At 32.8% G+C, this 18,381-nt stretch overlaps 3 protein-coding genes across 4 annotated transcripts in view; all 3 read right to left on the bottom strand.

Moving 5' to 3' along the window:
- Positions 1–1,892: 1,892 nt before the first annotated feature.
- On the bottom strand, positions 1,893–4,819 carry LOC116345233. Of its 2 annotated transcripts, none has more exons than XM_031774438.1 (7): positions 4,558–4,819; positions 4,379–4,485; positions 3,999–4,110; positions 3,712–3,843; positions 3,292–3,404; positions 2,915–3,184; positions 1,893–2,293 (listed from the first exon to the last, which is right to left on the bottom strand). In XM_031774438.1, the coding sequence occupies exons 2-7, from the start codon at positions 4,425–4,427 to the stop codon at positions 2,103–2,105; spliced, it is 867 nt and encodes a 288-aa protein (XP_031630298.1). In that variant the 5' UTR covers positions 4,428–4,485; positions 4,558–4,819; the 3' UTR covers positions 1,893–2,102. The 2 variants fall into 2 exon arrangements, with proteins under 2 accessions (XP_031630298.1, XP_031630297.1); XM_031774437.1 differs by having other exon boundaries at positions 4,562–4,819.
- A 1,830-nt stretch (positions 4,820–6,649) lies between these two features.
- LOC116345295 lies at positions 6,650–8,441 on the bottom strand. The gene is made up of 5 exons (XM_031774543.1): positions 7,936–8,441; positions 7,713–7,803; positions 7,489–7,614; positions 7,021–7,409; positions 6,650–6,893 (listed from the first exon to the last, which is right to left on the bottom strand). Exons 1-5 carry the CDS (start codon positions 7,994–7,996, stop codon positions 6,712–6,714), a joined length of 849 nt encoding a protein of 282 aa, XP_031630403.1. The 5' UTR covers positions 7,997–8,441; the 3' UTR covers positions 6,650–6,711.
- A 1,618-nt stretch (positions 8,442–10,059) lies between these two features.
- LOC116345365 (V-type proton ATPase subunit C) overlaps positions 10,060–18,381 on the bottom strand; it is a 28,341-nt gene continuing 20,019 nt past the window's right edge. The window contains exons 4-10 of the mRNA XM_031774661.1: positions 13,581–13,767; positions 13,106–13,204; positions 12,703–12,826; positions 12,422–12,553; positions 12,225–12,322; positions 12,021–12,156; positions 10,060–11,940 (exon numbers count right to left, since the gene is read on the bottom strand). Of these exons, the coding sequence (XP_031630521.1) occupies positions 11,845–11,940; positions 12,021–12,156; positions 12,225–12,322; positions 12,422–12,553; positions 12,703–12,826; positions 13,106–13,204; positions 13,581–13,767 (872 nt within the window). The 3' untranslated portion in view covers positions 10,060–11,844. The remainder of the gene's footprint in view (positions 11,941–12,020; positions 12,157–12,224; positions 12,323–12,421; positions 12,554–12,702; positions 12,827–13,105; positions 13,205–13,580; positions 13,768–18,381) is intronic.

Below are 18,381 nucleotides of genomic sequence, written 5' to 3'. Positions count from 1 at the left end.
AGAATCGAGTCTCGTTTGCTCACCGAACCAACAACATGCTCTTAGTGGCAATACACACAGTATTCGCTCTCATAGCCGAGCGCCTCCCGATCCGTATGAGCATGTTTTTATTTCGCGAAATTTAGGTCTTCCGCATTTATTTGTGTTCGTTGCTACAGTTCGTAAAAATGTACTATATTATACGGTATCCTCTCTCTCTATTGCTACTCTATTGCTCAAAAATAATATTACACACAGAACCATGGTTGACTCCATGTTCGCAAACGCCATCAAATGTGAATACGAATTGGATGGTGCTCGTCTGATTATGTATATAGAAATGTGCTATGTGTATTCGCATACGGTGCACACGTTTTTGAAAGATCTCGATGTTCGTTGTTACTATTGTTGCCGTCGTCGTCGTCTTTGTCGCGATTTTTTTTCCCTTTTCAACTCTTTTGGTTCATGCTCTTTGAATTGTTTTTACAAATTTGAATTGAATATATAAAAGACGACGCAATTTATTCCATAACATTGGCACATCACATTGATATCGTTTTTATCCGAAAAATATATTCATGAGTTTATACAAAAAATATCAACAATACATAATACTAAACAAATATTATCAAACATTCAAAGGATGACATGCTATGTGTACCCTCCAACGAATATATTGGATACGTTTATACACAATAAACATACAACCCCTATTCAAAGTGAGATCCTGAAATCCAAAAGACTATCATTTATTATTTTATTGCTTTACTCCCCAATATAATAACAAGATTGTTTCTCTTAAAGATGACATCGGGAAATCAATTTTTCTATGTCAAAGAGAATCCCGAATTGTCTAGACTAGAATTCGTAAGTGATGTTGACTCAAACCATGGGGTCGATAAGATTTTTTCTTCAATCGCATTTGAATATTTGCTGGATCACCCTGTTTTCAAGAGGTCTTCGATCTTTGATATTTCAAGTATATGCATTATATAGATTCGAGTTTTAAAATCACCATGTGACATACCAACATCAGTTTTCTATCCCATTTAGTCAACACATTGTGTTGTGAAATCGCTGCAATGACCAAAGTGGCACCATCAAATGTATGGGAAGAAAGACGCGCGTGCAACACACACGTGCTCTCTCTCAACTGGCTGTCATATGTATTATGATGTATGTCGTAACATACACTAAAAAAAATCTTGTATGCGAGAGACTACTCACATGTACCAACAAGATTTTCACGATGATTTTTCCACCACATCGCTCGCACATGAACGCTTCTTTATATATATATATATAATATTAAAAACATCGGATGCTTTGTTGAGATGCCAACGATTATGTATTAAAACGCATGTACATCGTGAATGGTTGTAAAATATGCGACTCATTTCGCGCTATAACACGTTCGATAGTTATGTTTATGTAAGCAGACATCGTTGTTATTTTGTGTATGTGATAAAATGAGTTCCGTCTGAATTGAGGTCGATCAGCTGTGCCAATCAGAATCCAAATCATGACCATCAATGATTTGTGAAATGTTGTTGTTATGGTGTAATTCGAACACTTGTTATTCCATGTTAATCGGTAATGTAATCGCGGATTTTGCGGTTGAAGAGAACCATAACCGAACCCCATGACATGTTTTTATGTGTCGCATAAACAATCACAAAATGCACACTTAATTTAATTTTCACAATTTTTGTTTTATTTTTTCTTCAAATTTATGGCCAACGCTTTCGTTTATTGCTTTATTTGCTGTGAGTTATTTACCTTTTTTCAATTTCCTTCAATGTTATTGATTTGATTTACATTTTTTTTTCTCATTACATTTTCAATTGGGGCCGCATTTACCAAATGCATGCAAATAAAAATGCATCAATTTTGATTTAGAATTAAAACTTATATTTGCTTGAATTTATTCCATTTATTAAGCTAATATGAGTGGGCTATAGATTCTCTCGCTATTTTCATTTCGTTTTAACAAATTATATATTATATGAAAATCATTTACACGTAGATTTTGTTCGCATTTGAATAATATGCATTTAGAATAGAATAAGCTGCCTTCCGGTTTTTTTCTTCTTCTCATCATCATTCATCATCGTCTCCCGTGCTCAACAGTGTCCTGTTTGTACACAATGCACCATTGGCGGAACCGAGCAGCTACACTCAACACAATACTTTTCTGATTTAATTTGGTCGCCGATTCGTAGTGTCAGTGCACCAAATTTGCATACCATTTCTGTGTCGTTGAAAGCCACTTGTGATGCCGAATTCTTTGTAATTATTTCATCTTTTGGTTCGGCTGGAAAACAGTAAACATGAAAAACATCAACAGTTTGAAATATTATACAGTGTCCAACATGAAAGTTGACTACAAGCAAATGCGGAACTTAATTCGGACTTTATACGCAACATTTTGCAAAAAAAAAAGAAGAAGAAGACTGAGACGGGTCCTCCCTCAAGACTTGATTTGATGATTAACCCATTTCCTCGGGGTACTGGAAACCGTTTTGTCTCTGCACATTTTTTGGAGATCAAATTTGATTACTATACCCTTCGGGAATGTCGTAAACTACCCTTTACTTGTTAAACTCGGAAAATGTATAAACGCTGGACACACGGCATGAAAAACTCATTGTACGAAAATAGAATTAAAGATAGATTGCGTTTTTTTTATTGAGCGAAAAATTTTGAACCCGCATTTACCAAAGCATGAAATTAGCGCTTGCTGGAAGCAGCTCCTAGCTATAAAAGTGTGATTAACGGTGTTTGTATTAGTGTGCGCTATACACTAATACGAACTCAGAAGCGGCTCCTGACTTATGATTAATTTACTTCGCTCTTCTGAGACATTGCGCTTGCTAAGCAAGTGCGAACTTATACTCTGGCATTTATTTATTTTTCAGCAAATATTTTTACTTACGACATCGCCAATCGATTGGGCAACAATTTGATTTGCCATAATAGAAAATGGGAATGCATCCGGCCATCAAACGATCTGCATAATGAATTTCAATGTTACATTTCACCTTTTGACAGTTTGGATTGTTAACAATGGTTGAATTATCAAAATGCTCATCACATATGCATGCATAGCAACCAATTCGATCCGAAAACATCTTTTGGCCTTTTACATATTCTTTATTCTCCAAATAGCATCGTGTACGTGACAATTCAACGATTTTATCTCGATCTATGCACACCAAAAGACAGAAAGACACACGCCAAATTCCATATAAATCGCTTGCATTTTTTATTCGGTTTTAGTTTTGACATATATTGGTTTTTTTTTACACTTACTGCACTCATACTTGCCACAACATCGATCGAATTGACTTTGATAGATGCACTCCAATTTAGGTCCGTTAAACACTTCCGGGCATTCAATGCTTGCACATCGAAATTTCGTGCCACTAGACACGGCGAACATGTTCGAAGAAATTCAGAAAGAAAACGATTTTACTTCAAATTTCCGTGAACCAGATGACTTTCAACATTTTGAATACGATCAATACTGATCAATTAGTTTTTTTTTTAATTTATCATAATAACAAAAAATAATAAAATTCTAAAAATAGGAATAAGTTTTTACATTTTTCTAAGAAATTGAATTTCAAACCAGCCGAAAATGAGTAAATTTCAGTTTTTAAGATTTCTTTTTAAATTCAAAATTCCCTTTCTCAATGAGTAAAAAGAAAAATAGAAAAAATGGACACTCACACGATTGTCTTAGCACAATAGCAAGCGGCAGAGCACAATGGTTCTTCACTATCCGATAATTTCTCGTTGAGATTGTATGAATTACCATTAACATGACATTTTCCATCGTTTTCTAGTTTTGGACACTCAAATCTGGCAATGACACATATGGATTACCAAAATATATATATGCAACATAGAAATCCGCACACAACAATCTCCATTAACCATATGAAATAATCGCAACAGCTCGTATACACATACACGCCCACGTTATAATTCAATTCCAGCAAATTCTTTTAACTCACCTAATTGGACAACAATTGGTTTCATTGTAAATTGGACGACAACCGAGTTCATAATAATGATTCTGAATTTGCTCGTTACAATTGTGATCGCATCCTTGACCATTGACATTAGCTTACGAATTGATCAAAACCAACGTTATGGTGTTGTCGGGCATGTGATGAAATGTAAACAAAATAAAAATGTTCAAGTTGTTTGATTTGCTTCCGTGTTTAGTCGAAAAACAGCAAAAGAATCGGATTAATGAAATGCTGTTTGGACAATTGCATGTACATGCAGATTTATGTTTACATGCAATTAATCGATAGCTAGTGAGAGAGAGAGAGAGAGAGAGAGAGAGAGAGAGAGAGTGGGAAGGAGAAAATATATGCAAAAATATTACCGTTTATGAGTATGACACCGAATAATGTTATTAGTAGTAAATTAACCATTTTATGTTTTGTAATCACACGTTATCTACCACTCGTCTGCCAATTTTGAAGAATCTATCTATATTTTCCGTAACAAATCGTGCAAATCGAACGTTTTATAACAACAAAACACATATACAATACACCATACACACGGTTATTCCAATCGAATCCAATCTCGCTTCCAGTCAACCATACACTGATTTTAGTCGTAACTATTCACTTTGGTTTTTATGTCACGAATGCAATTTACAATTGCAATTGAATATATATATGGTATACGACCGAAGAGAATGCAAATAAAAAGTTGTCACACAACGACTGAAAAGAAAACACGAGCTCTCTCGATCGACAATGAAAATCAAATTCAAGAGCTTTTTTTAAAAATACGATATTTACGAGATGAAGACAAGTGAGCTCGCACGAATAATATGCTCGATGTTCTGTATGTGCTTAAGACAGAAGCGAAAAGCTCTCTCACTGTCCGTCCCTTGTTCGCGTGTACAAAATAAACAAGCAAACAACAACAATAATGAAAAAAAAAAAAACTAGCAGCGAAGATATGATGATTACATTGGCAGCGTGAGTTTTGTTTCTTTTCCTTGTCTTACTGCCGGGAAAGTGTGAAAGAGATCATGCTGGTACTTGACGATACAATTGAAATCACCATTACAATGGATGAAACGCAAAAGATACTACCGAAATACACATTCATCTAAATTAAAGTTGTTTTTCTCTCGTTCTTATGCATGTTTGTGCTCATTTCAATTATTGTCGTTGGCGTTAAGTTTGAATAAATCTATTTTTTTTGCGATAAACTACATCAATTGGTTTGAAAAGTGCTCACACTATTCTGCAAATCGCAGTGTCACCGCTTACCAATTTTCTCGGTTGATTTTCGATGCTGGCAAACATTTCATGGCATTTATATAAATCTAATTATTTATGGTCGTACGATTGTGCACATGGAATGCGGGTATTACCTTCGTTACGATTATAAATCGTATTGTTTGTAAAGCAATGAATATTTGAAGCATGAAATTACCTTTTGATTTACATGAATTGTCTGTAAATGATGATTTTATCATGGTACCTTTTATCTTCATTGTCAAATCATCGAACATATTAGAGTAAACATAATATATCTATTAGATTAGCATTGGCAACAATTTACGAACCATGATGGTGGCGATATTCAATATTTGTTCAATGTGCAAATCTATGCAATTTTGCGAATGATTTTCGGATGAAATTTAACATGTCACTTGCATAAAATACATACACCGGCATACAAATGAAACGTTCCTATTTCTATTTATGCTAATAACACAAACCATATACAAAACAAGCAGAAACAACAAAAATAATAAACAACCTTTTGCACTGCACATTTGTGCAGTAACATCGACAACGTGACTACTATAGTAGTGCACTTTATGCATTCTCCATATATTTATAACTTCCGATAAGAACAATGTTCCAGTTTAAAGTGTAATAAGACCCATGCTTATTTCTGCCTTCATAGCCGTAAAAGCATGTACACAATAGTCGCAGTTGAGTCTGACTTTTATTAATAAAGCCCTTTTTTTACTAACGGAATCGTTGGATCCAAACCAAGAGAGAGCAAGAGAGAGAGAGAGAGTTCAAAGTATCGTTAATTGGATCTTTCCTTCGTGCACAGCCTTTGAACTGAAATATTATATAAATGCATACAATTACACATTGTGGGCATGCATTTTATTTTAAATATCGACTTTATACGTAAATATTACACTATAATAATATAAAAAAATACGCTTACACTGCCAGGATTAACGTACATATGCTCCAATAATTTTTTTTAGTATTTTTGTTCATTCCTTTTGATTTAATAATTTCATTCGTCGTAAATGTCAAGAATATTACCTTAAATCGGCTGTTTTTTTTTGTACCTACAAAACTCGTTTTCAATACCAATTTTGATGTGGAATAATCATTGAAAAAAAATTAGCACAAAGTTGCGACCTGATGCTGGATGGTTCATTAAATGACACAATTGGCACGTTCAATCGAAGAAGGTCAACAACAGCAGCATTTCGCACAATTTTGTAATGCTTCAGTCAAATTCAAATGAACATCATTTGAATAATTTATGCAACGAAGCAAAGAAAAACATACATTTTACATAAGATTTTTTTTTAATTCATATTTTTTTCTAGAGATTTATTTGTTATTTCATATGTTTATTTGATTATTCATTTTTTCTATTTCTTTTATTATGACTCAGATCAGATAACCGTATCGAAATCGATTTTCTAGACGAATTTTAATGACATTTTTCGGTTGTTATTGTACGAATGCACTGGGCCATCGGCGGGACTTCACACGAACATTCCAAACATTGATCAGCTGTTTTGATTTTATCACCAATATTCAATGATCGATCAGCATATTTACAGACATGCTCTGACTTAACACCAATTTCTTCGATTAAGTCGGTTTCAATTGCTATTTTGATTGAATTGAAAGAGAAAACCCATCAATTAAAAGCGTATAATAATCAAATAGAAAGGAATAATAATATTCAAGTAGAAATGATGCGAGAAAATTCTTAAAAAGAATACAAGCTACTTACGACACTTGAATTCGAATGGACAACAGAGTCCATCATCAAAATAAACCGGAATGCAACCTAATTGTAAATAGTTTAACTGATGCAATTCAATACCACAATCGACCGGTTTACAGCTTTTGCTTTCAGATACATCAGTATTGTTGTCGTAGTTCTTGTCGCACAGGCATTTATAGCACGGAGCGTTTGTTGGATAAATTAAATTTCCCTCAACAAATTGATGGCCATTGTGCCAGCATCGATGTAATTTGTCAATTTCATCTTTATCACATACTGTATTTGTTGAACAACAACTGTCAATTGTAAATTGATAGGCACAATGTAATTTTGGTTTGTCTTTTGCCTCGGCACATTCATCGAATTCACACGAAAAACCAAATTCATCTTCAGCACTTTGTTCAATAACCAAAATGAAAGTATTATGATTATTTGTGAAATAATAATGATTATTTGAATATTTTGATTGATTACCCATCGCAGCTGCAAGACTTTGTGCATGTTGGTAAACTGGTTGAAACGTTATTGCCAATGTTATATTTTTTACCATTCAAATGGCACACGGATCGATCGAGCGCTTTGAAATCTGGACACTCATATCTGAATGATTATGATTTTTAGCGCCGCATACACACGAGAAAAATAAGTATAAATTAGTAATAAAGAAAAAATCACCCAAAAAGTACCGAATATTTTACCGTGATGGGCATTTATCGTCTGGTTTATCTCTGATTGGTGTGCATTTCAATTCTTCGTAATGCTTATGACCGGGGCATGTTTGAAACGCATCTGATCAAAGTAATTCCATTAATTTTTTTTGGAACCGAAATTCCATTCACAATAGAGAAAATGTATCAAATTCTTTACATAAGGAAGCAAAACAATACCAAAAATGAGAAGAAAAAAAAACAAAATTCGTACCACTAAGTGATGCTAATGCACCGATAAAAATCACAAATTTTACGGCAACAAACATTTCCATTGCATTTACAAATTGTGTGTACACGTTGAAGTCAACAGATCGCGACTGTTCAACTGCATTTATGGCTGACCACTACCTAGTGCCATCAAAATGGGCAATTTCATTTTTTATTTCTCTCATGATTATTTTGCAGAAAGGGAAAAGTACGCGCTAGCGCTTTCCATATACACATATTTGATGTGATCGCGTGCGCGCACTTAAATGGCCTTGAAAATGAAATCAGAAAACAAGTTGTGTCTCGATTCATGTGAAAATAAAAGCTAACCAATGATTCTGATAGCCAATGGTAAAGTTATCATTAGTTTTGTTTGCTTTTGCTTATAACCAGTTTGGACGACAAGTGACGTGTGGATGCTATTTATTTTTGTGTACAGGCTTGATTTGTTTTTCGTATTTCACATATCAGGTAACATTGAATTTATTATAATTGAAAAAGCCGGTATTACATCCCTTCCCCCCCAAAGAAAGCATTAACAATTTTCAAAAAGGCGAAACTGTCACATAAAATATGTGCGGGTAATCAAGATCACGCGCTGAAAATAAATAAAAACAAATCAATATCGTTTATTATGCATAAACAACAGGTGATAAACACAATTCTTTATTGTTTTCTCTTTTTTTTCGTTCACATTTGTTTTTCTCTTACTTTATCAAATGGCATTCACAGTTCATTGTGATATTTTCTATCTGCTCTTTTCTTCGATCGCATTCACAAAGGATTCAAAGTTTCATCCTTTTTCTCAAACGAAAAGAAACAATAAAAACAAAAATCCACCTTGAACACACTATTTTAACTAAGTTTTGCTTCAAAGACAAGATCAAAAATATGAAGTTCTTATTATATCGATTTGCTGCATGAGAACGGAAATGAAGAAAAGTATGACATTGCATATTTGTTGCGCTTTAATATAACTTATTCCAATCATTTTATTGTGTGATTATGGTAACTAAATATTAACCACTTTAATTGATTTGACGGAATATTTTTTTTTTTTTTTAGAAAAATATAACTGAACGAGTTTAAGAAGAACTGAAAATCAATGAATTTTAAAATTTTAATTTTCTTTTGTTGATTTTCATTTCGTATTGATCTTAGTTTTCAACTTCTTCAAATTAAAAGAATATTTGAAAATACTTCAAAATAATTGCTATTTTAATTATGAGTTGAAAAATGTCCATCAATCAGGATATTAAGGTATATTATATACTGTTTAAATGTTGGAAAGAAATGGTTTTTTTATTGGAATGTTTTGATTTGAATTATTCGGAAAATCAAGAGCATTCATCTGTTGATCTTTTCAGTAAAGATAAAAAAAAAATTTCATCTTTGTTACATTGTGTTTTCAATGCCATTTGATGATAAATATATATATTTATAATAATATTTTACAATTTTTCTTCATTTAAAAGACATTGAACTTATAATTCCATTGCGTAAATAGTTTTGAAAACTCTGTTTTTTTTTGTTTAACTATTAATATCATCTAACGTTTTGTTAAATTTAATAAAATAAATTGGATTGATGATTTTCTTTGTAGTTTTGCTCGTTTAAGCTAATAAAATAAGTGTACACTAATTGGAAATTTACAGAAAAAAAAATTGATTTTAAATTAGCATTTCTTTTAAAATTTTATTGTTCTCTCATTATTATTTTTTATTTGTATGTTGAATTTGGCCCATTTAACATCCAAATGATTGTTTTTGTATTTTAACTTTCTGTCTATTTTATGTGCACTGAATTCTTAAATATTTCCTTAATATTCAATACGATTCACCAGCCGAATACGATGCAATCGTAAGTGGGCTTGACAATGATTGAGTTATATGAAGAAAAAAAATGATGGACCTGAAATCAATTCAATGAGAACCATTTCTAATGCTACTTTTCGGCGATGACAACGGAGTGATAATGGTGGCAATTTTCCATTAAAAAAAATGATAATGACCATATAAATGTACATATTTAAAATTGGAAAATTATCTATGTGCTGCGCAACAAACAAAAAAACGACCAAATCAAAATGGAAAAACTGAAATAGAAAAAAAAAATCAAAAAATTAACATTTTTTTTATTAACACAACAAATTTTGTTTATCCGTTTATTTTCACTATCGATTAAAATACTGTCTTTTTACATAATTATTCATTTTTTACAACGTTATATAATCCTTGTTAAATATTTTGTTTATATATCATTTACATGTTCTCATTCGAATTGATTTTCTTGCATATGCTCATCATTTTTTTCTATCGTTTTTTTTTTTTTTCGTTAATATTTTATAACTCAATAAGTAGATTGTGTGTTGACTTTTTTCTTCTTGCGACCTCACCAAGATCTTAACTCTTACCAGAAGAACAAGAAAACAATTTAAAATCAAGAAGAATGAAAAGTTTTTAAAAGAATAAATTTGAAGAAATTATATTACTGTGTACACTAAGACGCAAAAAATGGGGAGGAAAGAGAAGGAAATCATTTTAAAACATTTTTCTCTACAAAAGTATTGGATACATAGTGAATAAAATATACAATAAAGAATTAAATTAAGAAATAGAAGAAAGTCCTCTCAAGGAATTGTGGTTTTCGGTTACTTTCTCTCTCATTTGTTTGTTTGCCCCTAAAAGTAAATGTGTTTTATTCTTTTGGTTTGTGCCTTGATTGCAATCAAAGTGATATTTTACAGGGATATTATGGAAAAAACACCGACCATTTTATTTGTTCGCTGCCAAAACACATATCGATTCTATATGAAACAATGAAGTGTTCCACACACACACACATACACATTTTGATGCAAAAAAACTATTTTGGCTGTTCGTGATTGCCAAAAAAAAAAATTAGCTCATGATATAAATGAGGGTGCAGCAATGTATAACGGAGTGAAAAATGCGTCTACTTAAAACTGAATAGCCAAAAGAATTGCATGGACGTGCTATTAACGATTGAATTACCATTGGCATATCCTAAATCATATTCGATCTCAAATATACGTGTTAGTTATCGTACGAAACATGAGCATTATATGCATTTGTTGTATGTATCAATACATTATTTTGATGTATATTTTGGTTGAATATAAAAGTCATTGCGCCAAACCAAAAAAAATAGTCAAATTCCATTTCGAAACGTTTAATTTCCGATGAAAAGAAAGAAAAACTGATTTCAATAATTAAAGCAAATATTTTATCAAAAACTATTGACCACCGGTTTTAATCGTAGTTGCACTAATAAAATTAACAATGAAATGTCACTCGTTTTTATTGGATTTTATAAATAAATGGATTGATGACCTTGATCGATTCATTCTCATTGTTCAAATAAAATCAATTTTCTTTTTTAAAAAAAAATCAATAGATAGCACCGGAGTACAATTAAATGAAAATTAAACGTTTCAAAAATAAATGTTGTATATATGTGTGTGTGCTTGAATGCAAACAATTTGCCGTGTTTGCTGCCCATTGGCTGAACTAATCATATAACTAATTTTAGGGACAAAACATTGTTTTCATACATCAAATAAGTCATTTGGTGAGCGTTTTCTGTTGTTCTTTGTCAATGACTTTATGTGTGTTTTATTTTTATTTTCATTCTGAATTCGATGTGCATTTCTTTTCCCTCCGTTTATAATGATTGCGGTGTATGCGATTGTTGTTACACCGCCATCCATTGTATCGATGATTGAATACATTCCAAAAGAAAGTGGCACATCTCGCTACGGTGTTGGCTTGGTGAAAGTAAGAAGTAATAATTTTTGTGTTTTTTGTTTTTATTATGGTTTAAAATGTATTGGATTCGTTTTTGGGCGCATTGGAGGTGTGTTTTTTTTTGTATTATTGCCACTCCATTTTGTTTAGATTTTTGATTCAACCATATCGATGTTTAGTTTATAATGAACGTATGGATAATATTCGGATTGACCGAATCCAAGACCGGGAATATCGACATTCTAGAAAATGTACACATAAAAATGATTATTTAAATTTTTGAATTGAATTACTCCAAATTGTATTTTTGACATTCACTTACATCAGCGTTGCTTGATGGGGCCGATGCTGAGCCATCCAGATGGCTGTACAATTGATTGAGCACATCACGCAGTCTTTTGACGCTCTTCTTGTTTGGATGAATCAAAATTGCTTGGAAATTGACAGGTAAGCCGTACCTAAACACACACACACACATTCACCGAATTAAAAATAGAGAAATATAATGTTAAAGTTCATCATTTACCTGAGGACCGATTCGACGAACACACGAAGTGCTTTGACGTGAATCCATGCGCAGAATGTTTCGCTGAAGTTCACTTTCAACCATCGCACAAGTGGACCCTAAAAAACACACCACATTTGCATTAAATATATGCCATCAAATGACAGAGAAATGTGTCTATTCGCAAATCTATGTTTATCATTTGAATGAATACGTACGAATTGCTTCTTTTTATCGGTCACAAGTTTGGTGATTTCACTTTTGCCAGCTGCCAATTCTTCTTCGTTGTAAGTAAAGTCACGAACAACAAATTTCTTTTCGCGAGCATGCAATTTAAATTCTTCAACGACCTGCAATAAAATTGGAACATTTTGTATGTAATTATCAGGTGATAATATTCATTAATTGAATCAAATTAATTGGAAATGATGTGAGAGGGCGGGCAACAATAGAAAGGTGGGTGGATTTGATTAAATTAATTTGAGTCATGCACACGCACCTTCTTGAAAAGTGTCACATTGAAGAGTGCGTAGTCAGTATCTTGGGTAATCAATTGAGATGAACGTGGCACAATCATGTCTGTGATTTTCTCATAATTTTGGGTCCAATCGTTCACATTTGTTCTGTAAAACAAAAAATGTCACATTAAATGATTTTTAATGATTTCAATGTCAGTATTAAAGGTGTCAACAAACGTTTATGCTCCTTTTTGATTCGAGTTTGCTCATTTAGTTGAGCAAACTCATTTAAAAAAAAAACGGACGAACCAGTTAAACATCAATGAAAACAAATTCGTTAATTACATATCGAACGAACTCGAATCAGGATTTGGTGGTTCGTTGACACCTTTATTCAATAAGTTTAGAGAAAAACACCATTGTAAAACTGTCAAATCAACTTACTTTGGAACAATAACCAACAATGTGGTCAAATACTCCGAATCGAGGATAAAGTGTTCCTTTTTCACTAAATCCGCCAGATTGCGCGTCAACAAACTTCCACTATAAAAATAGTTACGAAAAATTTGCAATCAATTAATCAACCAGTCTCAATCAGTGACCGGTTCGCGCATATTTCTATGCCTGATAGCTATGCTAAGCATAGCGGAGACGCAAGCCGCAACGCACGCATTCGATTCGAGCTATATTGTATGCGCGCGGTCGTCTGCATAAACGAACATGTGTATTGTTCATATAGAGTGAACGGCGATGCGTCGGTTGCGTTTGCGGCTATGCTTGGCATATCTATGCTACCTAGCGTATTTAGGCAAGCATAGAAATATGCGCGAACCGGTCACTGGTCTCAATTGAAAACTTATCAAGTATTTATGGTCGCCAATAAATTGTTGAATCACTTGCTTAAAAAAAATCGACTTACGTTTGTTTCTTCTCCAAATTTTGCAAATTTCCCTTAAGGTTATTGTAAGCGGCCGATTTGGTTTTCAAATCGGCATCAATTTGGCCAACTTGTTTGGAAATGATATCAGCAATATTCCGCAACGATTGCTTGATTGGGTATTTCGCCATATCCCATGAGAAACGGGTAATGTACGATGGAAGATCAGCTAAAATGATACAAGCAAAAGAAAACGACCGGAAATCGTACCGAGTACGTCAACAAAGACGCACCCAACACAATCGCCGAAACAAAAATATATTAGTAATCATTCAACATTTAAACGATATCATTAATTTGAAATAAAATGAGAGAATTGTATAAATAACGGTTCAACAACTGTTGCTAATTGCTTTCAAATTTATTCTCTCTTCAAATAATATCTTCTTATTAATATTGTTGAAAATTAATTTTATGCTTGAAACCTGAACGTCAAACTTGTCTAGAGAACGAAAAGCAATTCAACATTTCTACGAACGTCTAGTGATAAGTAAATAAGCTTAAATGATATCATTCAATCTTCTTTCTTCTTTGCAACTTAAACACTATCCATTTTTATATAATACTAGAATCGGAAAAATGTCCGGCAACAGTTCGGGTTAGTAAAATTAATATTGATTCGAGGTTCAAAAAAAAATGCAAATAGGATATTTTCAAGACAGATAGGTTGGACGTGAAAGCATGCACATAGATTTGTATGTATGTCTTTCTGTCTTTTTTCATCCAAATGAGAAAGAACTGTCATGGGCATTTGGCAGGGATTTTTTTTGTAGACTTTTCAAACATAAAATAAAAATGAAAGAAAAACAAAATGCGTCAAATAAAGAATACACAAATCAGAAGGAAAAAATTGAAATGATGTTTTTTTTTTGTAAAAGAAAAGATTCACTGAAATCATAAGTGAGAGCCACGAAACGAAACAAAATACCAGTGAAAGAACAAAAAATCAAGCATATTTTTTTTATTTGACTTAATGAACATTTTATATGGGAAATCACATGCAATAATAATTATGATGATGACGATGATGATTATGATGATATTTCTATTCATAACGTGGGCTGGATAAAACGATTTTGTCCTTTGAAAATCATCTATTTCGACATATGTTATGCAGCCTGTCGAATGCACTAACGGTAGTGATAGTTGGTGATTGATAGAATATTATTAAGTTTATAATAGAGAATGCATTTACATATGATGATTGGCATTGACTAAAAGAGAAATACAATGGCTGAACTAAATTTAAACAAATACATCGACGAGAATGGGTATAGCTGAATCTTATTTTCCCATTGTGTATGCCTGTAATTCAATCAAAACAAAAAAAAATGTATAGAGTGTGTACATAATGGAAGTGTATCATATGTATTTGTTTATTTCAGTGTATCCGTGTATGTATTGTAAACTGAAACATTGAATTTATGTGCATGTGTGTGTGTGTTATGTTCGTATTTCAAAAACTGATTGGATCTCTGATTGTTATTTTCATGGAATCGTTGGTGGCATCTTTAAATGAGGGTTTTTCGATGCTTCTCTTGGATTGAAATCATTTATTCATCCGAAATATGCTGAATCATTTGACATTTATATTGGCGGAGGATATACGGTTCCTTATTTCATTGAATTTTGATAGCTGTTACTGTTATTTGGCGTGCATATGTAGGTTTTTTCATTAGTTATTTAAGTCAAACTGAATATTTACAGCTCACAGATATAAAATGTCAAAATGTAAAAAAAAGCTCAATTCGAAATTTGGCAACGAGAAAGTCATCGAAATGAAACTATAAAAATGAAAATCCATCTGGAGTACAAACACAACAAGATGAGAGCAAAAATATTTCTACGAGTTCAATATATCTTTTTTTTTTTTTTCATATTTTGTTAAAGAAACCCCAACAAAACAGTCTTTACTGCAAACTTCAGCCATAATAATTTTTTTATAACTTTTTGCAAAGTGAGAGCACACCCATTATACGCTAGAACTTTGTACAGCATAAAATTGTTTAGTATCCACATCAGATTATGTGGGATGATTCATCTTCAGAGTAAGAGCACCATTTACGACATCCATTGTAATGTTCGTGAATCCATCAATTCTAGACCATTCATGAGGCTTCACTCAAATGAATAAAAAAAGTATTTATACAAAAAAAATTGTTCTGTATTTGGTTATCGTCCACTTTTTTATTTACACATTTTTGCCTATTCGGAATTTCTGAAGCTTCCGAGATCACGGCGAGCCTATCTTCGATAACTCTTCGAAACAATGTGAAGAAAATTATTAATTTCTACAGGAGAGTTAATAAATATCTAATCAAATACTGGATTTGAAAAACACAGAGATTGAGTGGCTTGAAAATACCGAAATCAGCATTAGAAATACGGAATTCCTTTGTTCAAAATGATATCACAATATATAGTGCTTTGTAAGTTTTTGAATTCACATGTACAATAAGTGCAATTTGTTATTTTAACATTATAAGAGATTTGTGTATACGTTCGTCACCTGGAACGGAGAGTGCATCTTGAATAACAACAACAACGACAAAAACAAATAACAAACACAGTTATAAGTTGGGGAAATTTTGTGGTTTTGCGAAGAAAGTGCATTAATATTAAGTGGGCATTGAAATGAATTTAAGACTTGATGTGCAATTGGGTAATATGCACAAGAATAATGTGCTCAAATTGAAATGCAACCAAAATTAAGTACAATATCGAAACAAAAACAAATCAAAAGTAAAATGTGTGTCATCTCAAAAAGTAACCAAAAAATAAACGACACTTCCGTTGCCAAACGCACCCATCACAATTCCTGTGTCATCTGCCATTTTTCCATTCACCTAAAGCAATAACCCCTTTGAACAAATTTATTTGATTTCTGCGAAGCGACATGTATGTCCTTGTTTTTTTAATGTCCAAAAAATAAAACTGACCGAAAAAAGCACCGAAAAAATGTGTTGAAATGAAAAGCAATTTGAGTTTTTTTCACTCAACACTTTCATTCCAGTTCGAAATAATTGAATCAATCAAAAAGATAAACTATAAAAATAGAATTGCGAAATGAAAAATCAACTTAAAACGCAATCAGCAAATGAAAGAAGAAACGAACAAAAACAAAAACAAAAAAAAATCTTGGAGAACAGAAAATGGATAACGAAAAAAAGAGAGAACGAATAAAATGACATAAAAAAATAAATAACTATATCAACGGATATAACAAGAGAACGAAGCCGAGAGCGAGCGAACGAACGAGATTGAGAGAGTGTGTATGAACCAAGGCTGTTTTAGCGCTAACCTGGGCTCAAAGGCATATGTGGTGGTTCTCCGATTGTTTCGCCATCTAAATCAACTTCAGGACTTGAACGACCCTGACTACTACCGCAACAACTGCTTACAGGCGATGATCGATACGTTGAATTAGTGCCATTATAGTATAATTGACTCGATGATCGACTCCTAATGTATTTTGATTTGGTGGTGTATACGATTTTTATATTTGACCAATACCGGATTTAAAGTAGATAATAGAATTCAAGAGAGTTATATAGAGACAGAGATTATTTTTTCACTTGTTCGTCAGTGCTTAATTTTATTATGATTCATCTATTCATTTTCTTTCGCATTTTCATACGTTTCTTAAGCTTTGTCTCTGTCTGTTGTTTTTATCTCACGATCTCGACGGCATTGCAGTCCAAATTTCGTATGAAAATGAAAGAAAAAATGAAACCGCATAGACCAAGAGAGCACGCACACCCAACCACATGGCAACAGCACCAAAATTGGTAAATTGAAAATGCCATTTGTGAAGAGTGGGGGTGACCTAAACATGAATCGTTGTGTCGTAGGACACATAGTGCGTGTTTGTATGTTTAAAATGTCATATTGTGTGCACCGACCAAATTAATTAAAAATCAGCATTTTTTTATTTGTTGTCAAACTGATTTTCGATTCGTTCGACAAGTGTGTCAAGGGCTACTTTTGGATTACTCGCAACATTAAATGCTAAACATTTTATGAATAATTTTTGTGCATGCGAAAGGGTGAGCATGTTGTTCAACAGTTTTATGTCACTTTGCTGTGTCCGCTAATGTAAGAGTGTGCGCGTGCTCAATCGGATATATATGTTGACCAAGTTTTCTATATCAAAAGTTATTTGGTTTGTCTAAAAAATTTAGCGAGACATTTTCGAGTTTATTCAATTTGCTAAACCTTAATAGCTTTTTTTCCAAGAAGAGAAAAAAAAACTCTTGAAAAGGACTGAATCTGAACAATGTAACGCAACCAAAGAAACTACAAAGGATAGCAAATTAACAATTGACAGGTGGTAGTGGTGGTGGATCAAATTTAAAATGAAAAATCTAGATGAGATGATCAAAAGAATTGTCGATTGATGTATATCTGTTTTTATTTTACATTCGAGCGCCTTTGAGAGTGCAGAAGAACAAACAACGGATCAGAGATCGAAACTGAAACGCGCCATTGAAGTGGAAAGAAATAAAATAGTGAAGGTATTGTGTGTTTTTGTTTTGGTATTGATATTCTACCTGCTTTTTTTCGAACTTCTATTTCTATGAAACCACCAATCAAACACATCATTATCAGCACTCTGTGTATATGTTTCATTTGGGCTTTCTGTTTCGCTACCGCCATTACCACCACTATTATTGCCGCTACATGCGCATGAATCACAATCACGTTCAGAACTTAAACTTCCTTGTCGCGAGTCGCCGCCACCACCACCACTGTATTGTTCCTTATTATCACTAGCGACGGCGAC

The sequence above is a fragment of the Contarinia nasturtii genome, unplaced genomic scaffold (assembly GCF_009176525.2).
Source record: "Contarinia nasturtii isolate CC-2019 unplaced genomic scaffold, AAFC_CNas_1.1 Cnas_scaffold_1240, whole genome shotgun sequence".
Taxonomy (NCBI): Eukaryota; Metazoa; Arthropoda; class Insecta; order Diptera; family Cecidomyiidae; genus Contarinia; species Contarinia nasturtii.
The sequence above is the reverse complement of the archived record's forward strand: the minus strand, read 5'-3'. Positions and strand labels throughout refer to the sequence as shown.

Bases quoted from the DNA above. Each gene is read 5' to 3' on its own strand.
- LOC116345233 (XM_031774438.1), bottom strand. From the start codon at position 4,427: ATGGTTAATTTACTACTAATAACATTATTCGGTGTCATACTCATAAAC. The intron at 4,111-4,378 runs GTAATATTTTTG...TCAATTCGTAAG, and splicing joins CGGTGTCATACTCATAAACG to CTAATGTCAATGGTCAAGGA. The intron at 3,405-3,711 runs GTGAGTGTCCAT...CGCCGTGTCTAG, and splicing joins TATTGTGCTAAGACAATCGT to TGGCACGAAATTTCGATGTG.
- LOC116345295 (XM_031774543.1), bottom strand. From the start codon at position 7,996: ATGGAAATGTTTGTTGCCGTAAAATTTGTGATTTTTATCGGTGCATTA. The intron at 7,615-7,712 runs GTAAAATATTCG...ATAATCATTCAG, and splicing joins GACGATAAATGCCCATCACG to ATATGAGTGTCCAGATTTCA. The intron at 6,894-7,020 runs GTAAGTAGCTTG...CAATCAAAATAG, and splicing joins TCCATTCGAATTCAAGTGTC to CAATTGAAACCGACTTAATC.